At 44.1% G+C, this 12,133-nt stretch overlaps 1 protein-coding gene across 1 annotated transcript in view; it reads right to left on the bottom strand.

Moving 5' to 3' along the window:
- LOC124554842 overlaps positions 1-12,133 on the bottom strand; it is a 511,599-nt gene that overhangs the window by 66,956 nt on the left and 432,510 nt on the right. Inside the window, exon 39 of the mRNA XM_047128504.1 lies at positions 2,494-2,556. Within this exon, the coding sequence (XP_046984460.1) occupies positions 2,494-2,556 (63 nt within the window). The remainder of the gene's footprint in view (positions 1-2,493; positions 2,557-12,133) is intronic.

Below are 12,133 nucleotides of genomic sequence, written 5' to 3'. Positions count from 1 at the left end.
TCCTCAGGCCAGATCCCATAGGTAATTCAATAGTAGCTTCCTCCCCTGCATTGTCCAGCTGCTCCTGTTAGGGATGAGTTGTGGCAGCTCATAACAGTTAGTGAGACTAAGTTCTCATTGAACACCTGCAGTACTTATGATCGTCTCTATCATGTAGATTCCTTTTGTGGGTCTGAGTACCTTTTTGCAATTGGCTAAAGCTTCACAGTAAAAGCGAGTATCTAGCCTGGTGACTTGAATTCTTGTTGTTGATCATTGTGGGATAAAAATGCTTCAACAACACACACCCATATCAATGTTTATTATGTACTTGTTGGAATAGCTTCATGATGCCTGCAAGAAGTACCATCCAAGAATGATATTATGACTACATTCTGTTGACACAACAAATGTGAAGGACTGTGTTCCATCAGTGATAGTTATTCTTGCAAAACATGTTTCTCTTAGCTGGGCATATTTCCCATTTACAAGTATCAACACAATTGCATTCATATCACAGAATACAACTTCTTCAGCTGGCAATGAGAAGCATTCAACATTACAGAGAAACAAACCTCTGAGTTGGCTAGCTCCTAGATAGGTTGGCCATCGATGATGACTTCCATCACATTTCCTGACATCTTAGTGACTGTTATCCATGGTGGGTTCCCTCTTATGGTGGATTCACCTCCACAGATGCTCGTTTCAATTAGTTTTCCTGAATTCAGTGACTAGGTGAGTGGCTGGTACCACTCTACCACAATGGGGAGTGGCTAATGAATGTTGCAAAACCATCTCACCCAAAATATTTGTCCCACTGTTCACTATAATCACCTACAGTTTAATTATGTGAATAGAACTGTTGTGATGGTTGACAGCTGGTGGTGTAATAGATGTTGAATACATCTTCAGGAGATGGTTGTACTTGCTTTGGGCAGGTGTTGGGTTGTCATGTGATGGTTATGGTTTAAGTTTAAGTTGGCCAAGTGAATTCTTACTGACATGTTTGACTGGTGGCACAAATTGGTACTAGAAATTGATAAACGTCTGCTTTAAAATACTCTACATCGGCCTCACATGGGGTCAGGTTACATGACTGCTACCTCTTGTGTACTTAGTTTCACAGTTCTGGTTGTCATAAAATGCTGAATCCACTCTCTCACTACCGAGTATATGTGAGAGGCAAGATCGTGGGGGTCTTCCACAGCTGCAACAGTTACCACATTCGCGATTCAAGACATAACTCATTCATCTGACTTTTTTCTCTGCATTCCCTCAATTCTCTAGCACCACTTCATGAATTATTCTGTTGTTATCACATACTTTATCACAAGAACAGCACACTTTCTGCAAAGTGTGAGGTTTTGTCAGCTTCTTTTATATTCAGATTTACAATGTGGCACAAGGCCATAATATTCTGTATGTAAGACTGTTGTTTCTGCACACCAGTGTCACCAGCTTTGCAATTGTTCTCCCACTAGGCAGAGGTGATGGTAATTGCCACCAACTGTTTTCTTCAGTTTGGCATGGCTTTTATCCCAACTATCATATTCCTCCTCATTCTTCTTGGGACACAGGTGGGCTGAGCCACCCAACTAGAGTACACATTTGTCAAGCTCATCGTGTCATCCTACATGCTGTATTTGCAGACTTAGTGAGCCCCTTCAACCATTTAGACATGCCCTGACCAGTAATCCAGAAAACATTGTTGGATGCCTGACTTCCTGTTCTTTTGGAATCGATTGGTTTCCTGAATATATAGACCATGGGAATGATGTACTGCGACATCTCCACCAAACAATGTCACACTGCCCAAATTCAAAAGTTGCAACTTCAGCAAAATGTAACACTTAGCATTGACAGCATTTATATTGTATACTCCAATGTGCAGAGAGAACAGAAGTGAACTCTTTCATAGAAACTTCAAATATTCCACAATATGCAAACATTACTAACTTAAGAAATTTCAAGAACCTTCCAGAAATGATAAATAATAAATGAGGATTAACTAATGGCGATCAGTTTGAATTGACAACTCAGAGCATGCAAACCAGTGCTCCTAACCTCTACACAACACCACATGCCGTATAACTTGAAGCACAATAAAGAGTTAATATTTTAAATGTTAGACGAAAGTGTCACAGCGACTGATACTGAATTAACTTCTATTCTTGATATTCATATAAATGATCACCATGGTCTAGGATTGATGTCTATGAATACTGCTGAAAATTTCCTGGGTCTTACGTTTGATACAAGCCACTGCTTAAATTATGTATCAAAAATCAGCAGCAAAAGCTGCTGAAGAACTCCAGTGTAAGAGTCAGCATTATTCTGTGAACAACCTTGTTAGAAAGGACGGTACTGTGGATGTATGTTCAGGATACCCCTTTCCACTTTGTGTCGCAAAGTGCCACATCAGTGGCATGTGGAGAATGTATATGTAATGCAGATGTATAAATAACAATTAGTTAACTGTTTCTGAATTACTGAATTGACAATTGCATTACTTACAGCACTACTGTCTTCATTTGAAAGTTGAGGGCTATCCGGTAGTCTTGTCACAAGAACTGACTCCTGTAATGAGAGTAGTAGAGGTGGTATTTCAGACAAGTAGTGAAGGAAGTACTCACAATACTGCATAATAGCAACAATTTTGAGATAATAAATTACCTTTCCAGGTAATAGTAATACATAATTAAAACAAAACAAAAAAGGTTAAAATTACAGAAAGATAAATAGATGGGCCAAAGTTAAGACCCACAGCTGTTATTTTCTGCATCAACTTTCTTTGTCATCGGCAGCAAGACTTGTCCCCCCGAAGGGAAGTACTCGACAGCCTTAACAATCTTTCTAACTACTGAACATAATCCACATGTGATGGTGAGATGTTCACACCACTCATGCACATAAAATTGCTTATGTTCACGACAGAAATATGAAAGATAAAAACACTGTAATGGCACAATAACTTCAGAGACAAACTTCAAGCCACTAGGATCCCTAAAGGTTCTCTCTTCTTTCATCTCAATATATGAGTGTAATGTGTAAATTTACAAGCATAAACTATATTCACAGTACACTAAGGTGCCTGACATGTCATTGCCTAGTGTATTTAAAAATTGGCTACAGGCAATTGAAGGAAGGAAGGCCTGTATTTAACATCCTATCAATAACATTTTCATTAGAAACACAGCACACACATGCTTACAAAAATACAAAGACGAAAATAACTAAGATATCTTTGAAATTTGCTTCTACCACTTTCTACTTAATTATGTAAAATTCATTTTTAAGAACTCTTTCTTTTATTTGCCTTGCTGCATTAATAATTTATTATTTAACTCTAAACCTGGTAGCAGTAAATACACAAAAATTTTTTTATCTTACACATCATTAGAATTTTTTAAAATAAACTCTCAAGATTTCCCGCCTGAAGCATTCTCTCGGCTGTACAAACAAAGGCTGCTAATGATTACACTGCCACTTTCAAGCCAGAGGTGACATAACACTATTTACCTAACTCATACAAATAATGTGCAGACTGTGTTCTGCAGGATTTGTGTGGTTAGTAGTGTTGGTGTCATAGCTTGCTGTTAGGCACTGGCACTGGAATGTCAACAGGGTTGAAACATAATCATCAGTGTGCTTTACAGTTGCAGACAGTCAACACGGGTCTGCACAATGTCAACAGGGATTACTCAAAAGCCGTTCTACCGAAACAGTGGCAATACTGCTGCTGCTGTTTATGAGAATTGATCCAGTGAAGGAATACAGAGATGTTTGCTCTCCACAATGGGGTTCAAAAACACAATTCAAAAGCTCGAATTAACCGGTGATTTGGGAGTTACTACCGCGAGAAGCTGATGGACAATTGCACCTTAAATTGTTCAAGAAGTTAGTGTTGAAATCACTGAGAATGCTGGATGAAATGTTCAATCTTCAAGCAGTGCACAATTTGTGTCATGACAGCTGCATATTCCATGGTCTACCATTTGAAAAGTGCTGCAGACAAATGTGAAATCAATTTATGTAGGTACCTGGCTACAGAAGCAAGATATTTATACAGAAGAATGATTGTTTGGAAAATATGCTGTGTAATTTTATTTACTCCACCCATTTCAGTTCTTTCAATCATCATCAACTGGATGAAAAAATTATAACGTCTGTTGGTTTAGATATGTATATTTCTCATAGAACACACTTACATACACCGTATGGCTACATACGGTGTATGTAGCCATAAAACAGAAAATGCAACATAATCAGATTCTGACAAACTCTTAAAAACTTATAGAAACTACATATGTAATCCTGATAGTTAACAGTCAGGAATGCATGTGGAATTTATATAAGTGTTTTACAAGTGTGTCACAATCTGATAATGATTCATTTTAAATTTGCCAGTGCTACAGTTGGTGTATGAAAGTGCCTTCTATGAGAAATACGCTTTTCTAAACCAACACATATAATCATTATTTCCTCCAGTTGATGATGGTTGAAACAACAAAAAGTAGCTGTATAGATGTAATTTATACACCTTATTGGTAAACAATACACTTTTCTATAAACTGTGGAACAGTATCTCTAGTGCAGTTCCAGGCTGTCTGTGGATGCAGATGGTCATCGACAGTGAGATGTGTTTCTAACCTGTAATGAAAATATGGTAGGCAATTAATGAATTTTATTCTTTCATGTGGGAATTAAAATGTGTTTCTATCAACGGTTTATTCATTATTTATGTTTCCCATGTCCTTAATTACAACCACCCTGAACATACATCACAACAAACCATTATCATTTGAACTTTTTCTACTGACTTCCAATCTTTTAAATAAGACGTGTTCTTCTTCTAGCCTTTTCCATTATTTCCCTCATTGCCATACATTAATAAATTCAGCAGTGGCATATTGTCACATTGTAACCACAATCAAGTTGAAATGTGATTGCAGGATTGTCAATGAAGAACATTACTTTGCACTGTAAGCACATTTATTACGAACACCCGTGTATAGATAGGATGGAACTAAACTCATCAATCAGAAATGCTGCTATTTACAAAAATGTTAAATATTTCAGAATAAGTAAACATAAGAAATTTTGAGAACTAGAATTAATAAATAGTAAATTCAAGTAATTGCTGGTGGTCAGGTTCAGCCTGGCAATCCACCAAATGCCAGCCAGTGATGTTAACTGTTACACCATGCTGTATGCTGCAGAGCTCTGGAATCACTCACGAATGAGAGAAACAGGAATTGCAGGGAAGCAAACGTAAAATGGCTGCACAAAAAATGTGAAGAAATTGAAAAACAAATGATTATCAGATGGACTGTCCAGCATATAAAAAAGTAAAAACAAGCTCCAGTGAAATTATAAGGAAGGGTGGCAACATTAAGAGTGCAATGGGAATTCCACTGTTGAATACAGAGTGGTGAGGAGATAGGTGGAGAGAGTACACAGAACTCCTCTATGAGAGGGAGGAGGTGTGTCATGACATGACAGTACAAGAAATTGAAATCAGTATGGAAGAGGTAACGGGTTCATGTTGGAACTTAAAAGAACTTTGGAAGGACTTGAGAACAAATAAATCACAAGGGAAAGATAATATTCCCCCAAAGATTTCTAAAATCATTGAGGGAATTGGGGCAATACTGCTATTCAAACTGTTGTGTAGAATCAACGATCTTGGTGACATACCATCTGTAGAACAAACCCCGAAGTTCAGTTCACTCCAGATGCCGACCTCATGTACTTTGACCATGGAAGATTACATCTTCGTCTCTGAATTGGATTATTACTAGTGTGTGTGTGTTTACCATGAACCACTGTGGAAAATTGGAAGCGAACTTCTGTTTGCCTCAAGTAGGAGACTTTTACTGGCATCGTTATTATTACCTTTCATTTGTTGTTCAGCCATCAACCTCGTGAACTTACATCAATAGAAGTTGTGTTTGTGAAAAATTGCGAATTGTCAGTCACAACACAAATGGCAATGAGTTGGTGCCTGCATGTGTCTTCCTCATGGCGGAAGTTGTCCTTCAGCGACTGGTCCAAAACGTGCACAACAAACCAGTTTTGCAAGAAATCTCAGGATATACAAGAACGTTTATTTATGGAACTCTTGCAAAACCGCCAGTTCCGACGCCCCTGCTGTTTCCAGCTTACAGTGCGGATGCGGAAGACTGGAAAACATTCAATAAGCGGCTCCAGCAGCATTTTCAAATCCACCGGGTTGTCCAGGAGGCTGCTCGTTGTTCCTACTTTTTGTCCTGGAACCAGTCCAAATTGTATGATCTCTTGACGAAACTCCAACCTCAACCTCCAGATTCTTTGACTTTCTCCCAGATTTGTGAGGTTCTGGCGGCTTGCTACCGATGACAGTTCCACGTGTTGGCTTCCCAAGTTGAATTTTACCAGTGTCGCAAGAAGGCTGGATAATCCTATCACCGGTGGGCAGTGGAACTGAAAGGTCTCAGCAAGAAATGTCACTTCAACACACGAGTCTCCAAAGAGTCCACGACCAGCTCATCTAGCCCCACCCCAACGCGGCTTTCCGGCGCGACGCCCTCAGACTCAACGATCATACTCTGGACCAGATCATTGATCTAGCATTGAAGTACGAAGTCTCTACGGTGGCCAACAAGCATTTGGAATCCTCGGCAGAAGTGGCAGCCCTCTGCGACTATGATGCCTCGGAGTACGATGCATCGCTGGCGGAGGTCGAAGACGTTGCCGCCGTCCATTCCGATGACCGGTGCCAACCGCCCTGTTCTGCACAGCAGTGACAGGGCAGCCGCCCTGTCCAGGACTTTGCACCCTCGGATGGCTCCGCGGGTCCGGTGCAGACCGTCAGTGCACAAAGGCCCCCACGCCCTCGCCAGCGCCGCCAGACCCTCCTGCTGCCGTCCTGCCCGGGATGCTTTAAGAAACACGCAAGGGAAGACTGCCCTGACAGGTGGGCGTATTGTGCAGCATGTACCCGTAACCGACATGTCAGTTTGGTCTGCTGATCTCAGCAGCCCCCTCCTCACCCAGCCAATAACCATTCAGGGCCTATACCCATGGATGCAGTCTTGCAGGTGCAGTCTTCGGGATCTTCCAAGCTGATGATCGATCTTCATGTCAACGGTCAGCCGCTGCAGATGCAGGTGGATACCAGAGCAGTGGTCTCACTGATGAACTATTCCTCTTATGCAAAGATTGGGGTGGCCCCCCCAGGCGCCCACACCTCGGAGCCTCCCCCTTACTTATAATAAGCAAGCGATCGCCCTCTTGGGTCAGTTCACAGCTTCTGCCATGTATAAATTGGTTCGCCAGGAAGTTACCTTCCTTGTGGTCAACAATGCGGCCATGGCGTATCTCTTTGGGTTGGATGCCTTTTGGGCTTTTGGCTTCGCCATCCATTGACAATAATGTTCATCTGGTGTCTTCCCAGGTTCTGTTCCCGGCAGTCAATACCTTGTGCATGCAAGGAATTCCAGGACCTGTTCTTGCCAGGCGTCATCTGTGCTCCAGATTGTCATACGTCGCTCCAGCTGAAACCGTCTGCCCACCTGAAGTACTTCCAAGCCCGGCAGGTTTCCCATGCCCTCCAGCAGCCTCTTCAACAAGAAATGGACTGTCTCACCATGGAGGGAGTTGTCACTCCAGTCCGTTACAGTTCATGGGCGACACCCTCGGTCGTCCTCAAGAGACCAGATAGGCATCTTCAAGTTTGTGGCAACTTCAAGGCTGCGCTTAACCCTCAGCTACAGGGTGAAGACTATCCTCTCCCGCATCCCGAGGACCTGTTCTCAAAGCTTGGGGAGGGGAGGGGGGACAATTTTTTTCGAAGATCTTGCTGACGCCTACCTCCAATTACCTTTAGAGGAGCCTTGTACTCACTTTGCCATCGTCAACACATCATTTGGGCTGTTCCGGTGGAACTGCCTCATGTATGGCATCACTAGTGCACCGGCCATCTTTCAGCGTTACTTGGAACAGCTCTTGTGGGATGTACCAGGTTGTATAAACTACCTCGACGACATCGTCGTCACCAGCTGTACCGCAAATGAACATCTCAGTCATCTGCGACAATTGTTCCTGCGCCTGCGGACTGTGGGCCTAAAATGCAACCTTGCTAAATGCCCCTTTTTTTCAACCTGCTATCTCCTACCTGGGTCACATCATTTCCCGTGATGGCATATCGCCTACCTCCTCCCACAGCGCTGCTATAATGCCCCTTCCTTGTCCGTGCGATGTCCGCCAATAGCGGTCTTTCCTGGGTAAAATTGCTTACTGTCAAAAGTTCATAGTTCATTCCCTCCGCCACCCACATTGTGCTGCCCCCCCCCCCCCCCCCCCTGCCAAAAAATCACATATGTTGAAAGAACGTGCCTTTTCATTTGTTCCCAGCTTATGAATCAGCTTTCCATACCTTAAAGTGGAGGTTGCACTCTGCAGCATGTCTCACACCATATAACCCCTCTCTTCCTCTCCTCTTGGCTATGGACGCCTTAGACTATTGTGTTGGAGCAGTCCTTTCGCACCGTCTAAAGGATGGATCAGAATGCCCAGTGGCGTACATATCTAACTCCCTTACAGAGGCCCAATGCAAATAATCTCAAATTGAGAAGGACACCCTAGCCATCATGTTTGCCTGTACCAAATTCCTCCCGTATCTTTACAGTAGGTCTTTTTGTGGCCTTATTTTCACTGTCAGCCCAGTGACCCATGAAGACTTCCCACCTCCTGCAGCTATGGGCCATATTCCTTTCACGTTTCACATACACGATCCAATTCTGGCCCACCTCCCAGCATGCCAACGCCAATGCCTTGTCTCGGCTCCCCTCCGGCCAGGATTCGGCATTCGATTCGTTGGACCTCCTAATTATTCAGGTTGACGACGATATACAGGATGTGTTAGCTGCATTCCCAGTCACAGCTGATATGGTGGCCGCAGCGACGACCGCAAATCCGCTCCTCCAACTGGTGCACCGCTATGTTCACCGCGGCTGTCCGATGCTTCCTCCGCCTCGTGCCCAGGCTGACCTCCGATTCTTCTTCTCCATCTGCCATCAACTTGTGGCCATCAACTGGGTGCTTCTCCATGCGGAAAATAACGCCACTCCACGAGTCATCGTACCAACTTCCCTGCGGTCCTGGACTACCCACGTCTTACATCAAGGTCACTGGGGAATTGCCCAGACAAAAACGCTCACATGTCGTCATGTCTTCTGAGCAGACATGACAGCAGACGTGGAGCACATGGTTCGGGGTTGTCAGCAGTGTACCCAGGCACATCCCACCCGCGCGGATCCCTCCAGTCCTGGCCGACTGCTTCCCTTGCATGGGAAAGCATCCATGTGGATTTTGCGGGACCCTTTCTTGGCGCTTAGTGGTTTCTCATCGCAGATGCCTACTCCAACTTCCCTTTCATTATCCGCCGCTCCACTATCACCACAGAGAATACTATCATGGCCCTGTCAAAAATATTTTCCACTGAAAGCCTTTCCGTCACCTTGGTATCAGACAACAGCCCATAATTTCACAGTCACGAGTATGCCAAATTCTGTCACGATAATGGTATCCACAATGTCTTTACCCCTCCTTTCCATCCTCAATCCGATGGAGAGGCAGAGCGCCTTGTTCACACTTTTAAAACTCAAATGAAGAAGTACCTACAGGGCCACGCCGGTGGGTGACAAGAGTCCAGCCGAACTGCTCCATGGTCGCCAGCCTGAGACCCGACTACATCTCCTCCTGCCATAGGTTGGACCTCGCACCCTGCCAGGCGCTTCACGGTATGCCTCCAGCTCCAAGGTGTGGGCTTTCAGTTTTGGGCCCCGGACCAGCTGGCTTCTGGGGGTCATTATTTGGCCCCATGGTTGACAACTGTTCAGCATATGCCTAGCTGACAAGGTGGTTTTGCGGCACCACAACCAAATGTGTCGTTGTTTCCTCAAGCAGCCGCATCCCCAAACACGGGCTCCTGTCTCTCTCCCATTGCCGGTCCCTTCCTTGGGGCCTATGTTAATGCCCTCTCCTCAGTTGGTGGATGATCTTCCCAGAGATAGCCAGCAGGCACCGGCTGCTAGCCCCGCGCCACCGCAGACTCTCCACCCGGGACAGCTCCGGGACCTTCCCCTGAACCCTCTTCCTGGCACCTCTTCGGCGCCGCCTCAGTTTGACGACGCGGACGTCCCCATGCTGCTTGCCCAGCCCGTCGCCACCTCACAACCACCACCACTGTGGCATTACAGCCACCTCGCGTGGAAGGAGGCGCCCTTCTCTCCGGCAGCCAGGTTCCACCGCCTCCTTCAGGAGGGCTTAGCTGCAGATCAGCCTACGGCACAGGGATATATTGATACTCTTTCCCCTGCGGTCGCCTGTGAAGCATCAGCTTTTCCAAGGGGGCAGGGATGTTATAGCGGAGCAAAGGTAGCCCCTGAGGGCCGGCAACCCATATTACACCACAGAGGATGACGTTGTCTATGTCCAAGGCATACCAAAAGCACCTTGGTAAACACGGGCTATTTACATACAAGATAATGGAAACAGACATTACGAGCACTACTTCCTGCAGGGGGAGCTCGAGCTACCGCCTGCAGGAAATATCAGTACACCAAAACCTGGAGACAGCTATTTAGGGGCTAGAACCAGCACCAAAGTTCAGTTCACTCCGGATGACGACCTCGTGTACTTCAACTGTGGAAGATTATGTCTTCATCTCTGAATTGGACTATTACTAGAGTGTGTGTGTTTACCACAAACCTTTGTGGAAAACTAGAAGTGAACTTATGTTTGCCTCAATTAGGAGACTTTTACTGGCATCCTTATTGATACCTTTTGTTGGTTGTTCAGTTATCAACCTTGTGAACTTACATCAACAAAAGTTGTGTTTGTGAAAAATACCGAATTGCCAGTCACAACAAAAGGCACTCAGCATCCTTATGTTTGCATCTGATTCTGTACACCACTGGGACACCATATTCCTGAAGCCTCAGCATACATACAGCCAGTCAACATGGCTGATTCATCATGCTCGTTTTCTAGAAAAGAGAATCTTGGTTCATCACCGGCATGAGTAATTTGCAAATAAATAAAAATGCACTTGTTCACTGCCCCAACAATTTCAGGGCAATATTTTGGTTTGAGAGTACTTCATCTGACACTTGGAGGAGAGTACTCTGGAAGCATAAGCTATCTCCATTTCAGCACCTACCTGTAGATGTAGTAGAAATTCACCTAACCCCTAACTGTTAGTGTGGGTATGAAGTTCTGGATCAGCATTCTTGTCAAAAAGTGCTATGACTGAAGATGACATTCGTGCCTCCTTAGGGACAGGAAAGATCTCATTGTGCCTCATTCTAGGAAAATTTAGCATCTCCCAACAGCAGTTCATGCAATGGGCATACCTTGTTCCAGAAGTCCTTTCCAAGTCACTGGTAGGATCACCACATTCTGAAGGAACTTCTCACACCACAGTCATGCTGAGAAGATGGAAAATCTGTGCTTGCTTTTATTTTCTTTGGAACAGGATGGGCTCCATTGCCATTAACTAAATGGCCCAATATTATAATTATTTTTTAGGTAACCAACAGGAAATCTTTCAGATTCATGTAGGACTTCAGTGTGAACACACTTAAGCACAGTTCTCAGGATGTTCTTCAAATGTCTTCCAAAAATGACAATATCATCCAGACAGCACAAATATGTTGTCCGTATAAGGTTTTGAAGAAGGTACTCCATTATATATTCAAACATGGCTGGTGCATTATATAGTGCAAATTGCATAACTTTGAACCCATTGAGACTGTCAGGAGTTTGATGGAAATCTTTCTCAAGTCAGCCTGACCAACCTCCATTTCCCAATAGCCTGACTATATGTCCTTAGTGGAGAAACAGTTTGCTCCTTACTAGAAAACTGGATTCTCATCAACAACTGGCAAATGGAGAAATATACTATGTGATCAAAAGTATCCGGACACCCCCAAAAACATGTGTGTTCATATTACGTGCATTGTGCTGCCACCTACTGCCAGGTACTCCATATCAGTAACCTCAGTAGTCGTTAGACATCATGAGAGAGCAGAGTGGCGCACTCCGCAGAATTCATGGACTTCGAACATGGTAGGGTGATTGAATGTTACTTGTGCGATACATCTGTACACGA

The sequence above is a fragment of the Schistocerca americana genome, chromosome X (genome assembly GCF_021461395.2).
Source record: "Schistocerca americana isolate TAMUIC-IGC-003095 chromosome X, iqSchAmer2.1, whole genome shotgun sequence".
In the NCBI taxonomy this organism is placed as follows: domain Eukaryota; kingdom Metazoa; phylum Arthropoda; class Insecta; order Orthoptera; family Acrididae; genus Schistocerca; species Schistocerca americana.
Note: the sequence above shows the minus strand (reverse complement) of the source record. Positions and strands in the feature narration are given on the sequence as shown.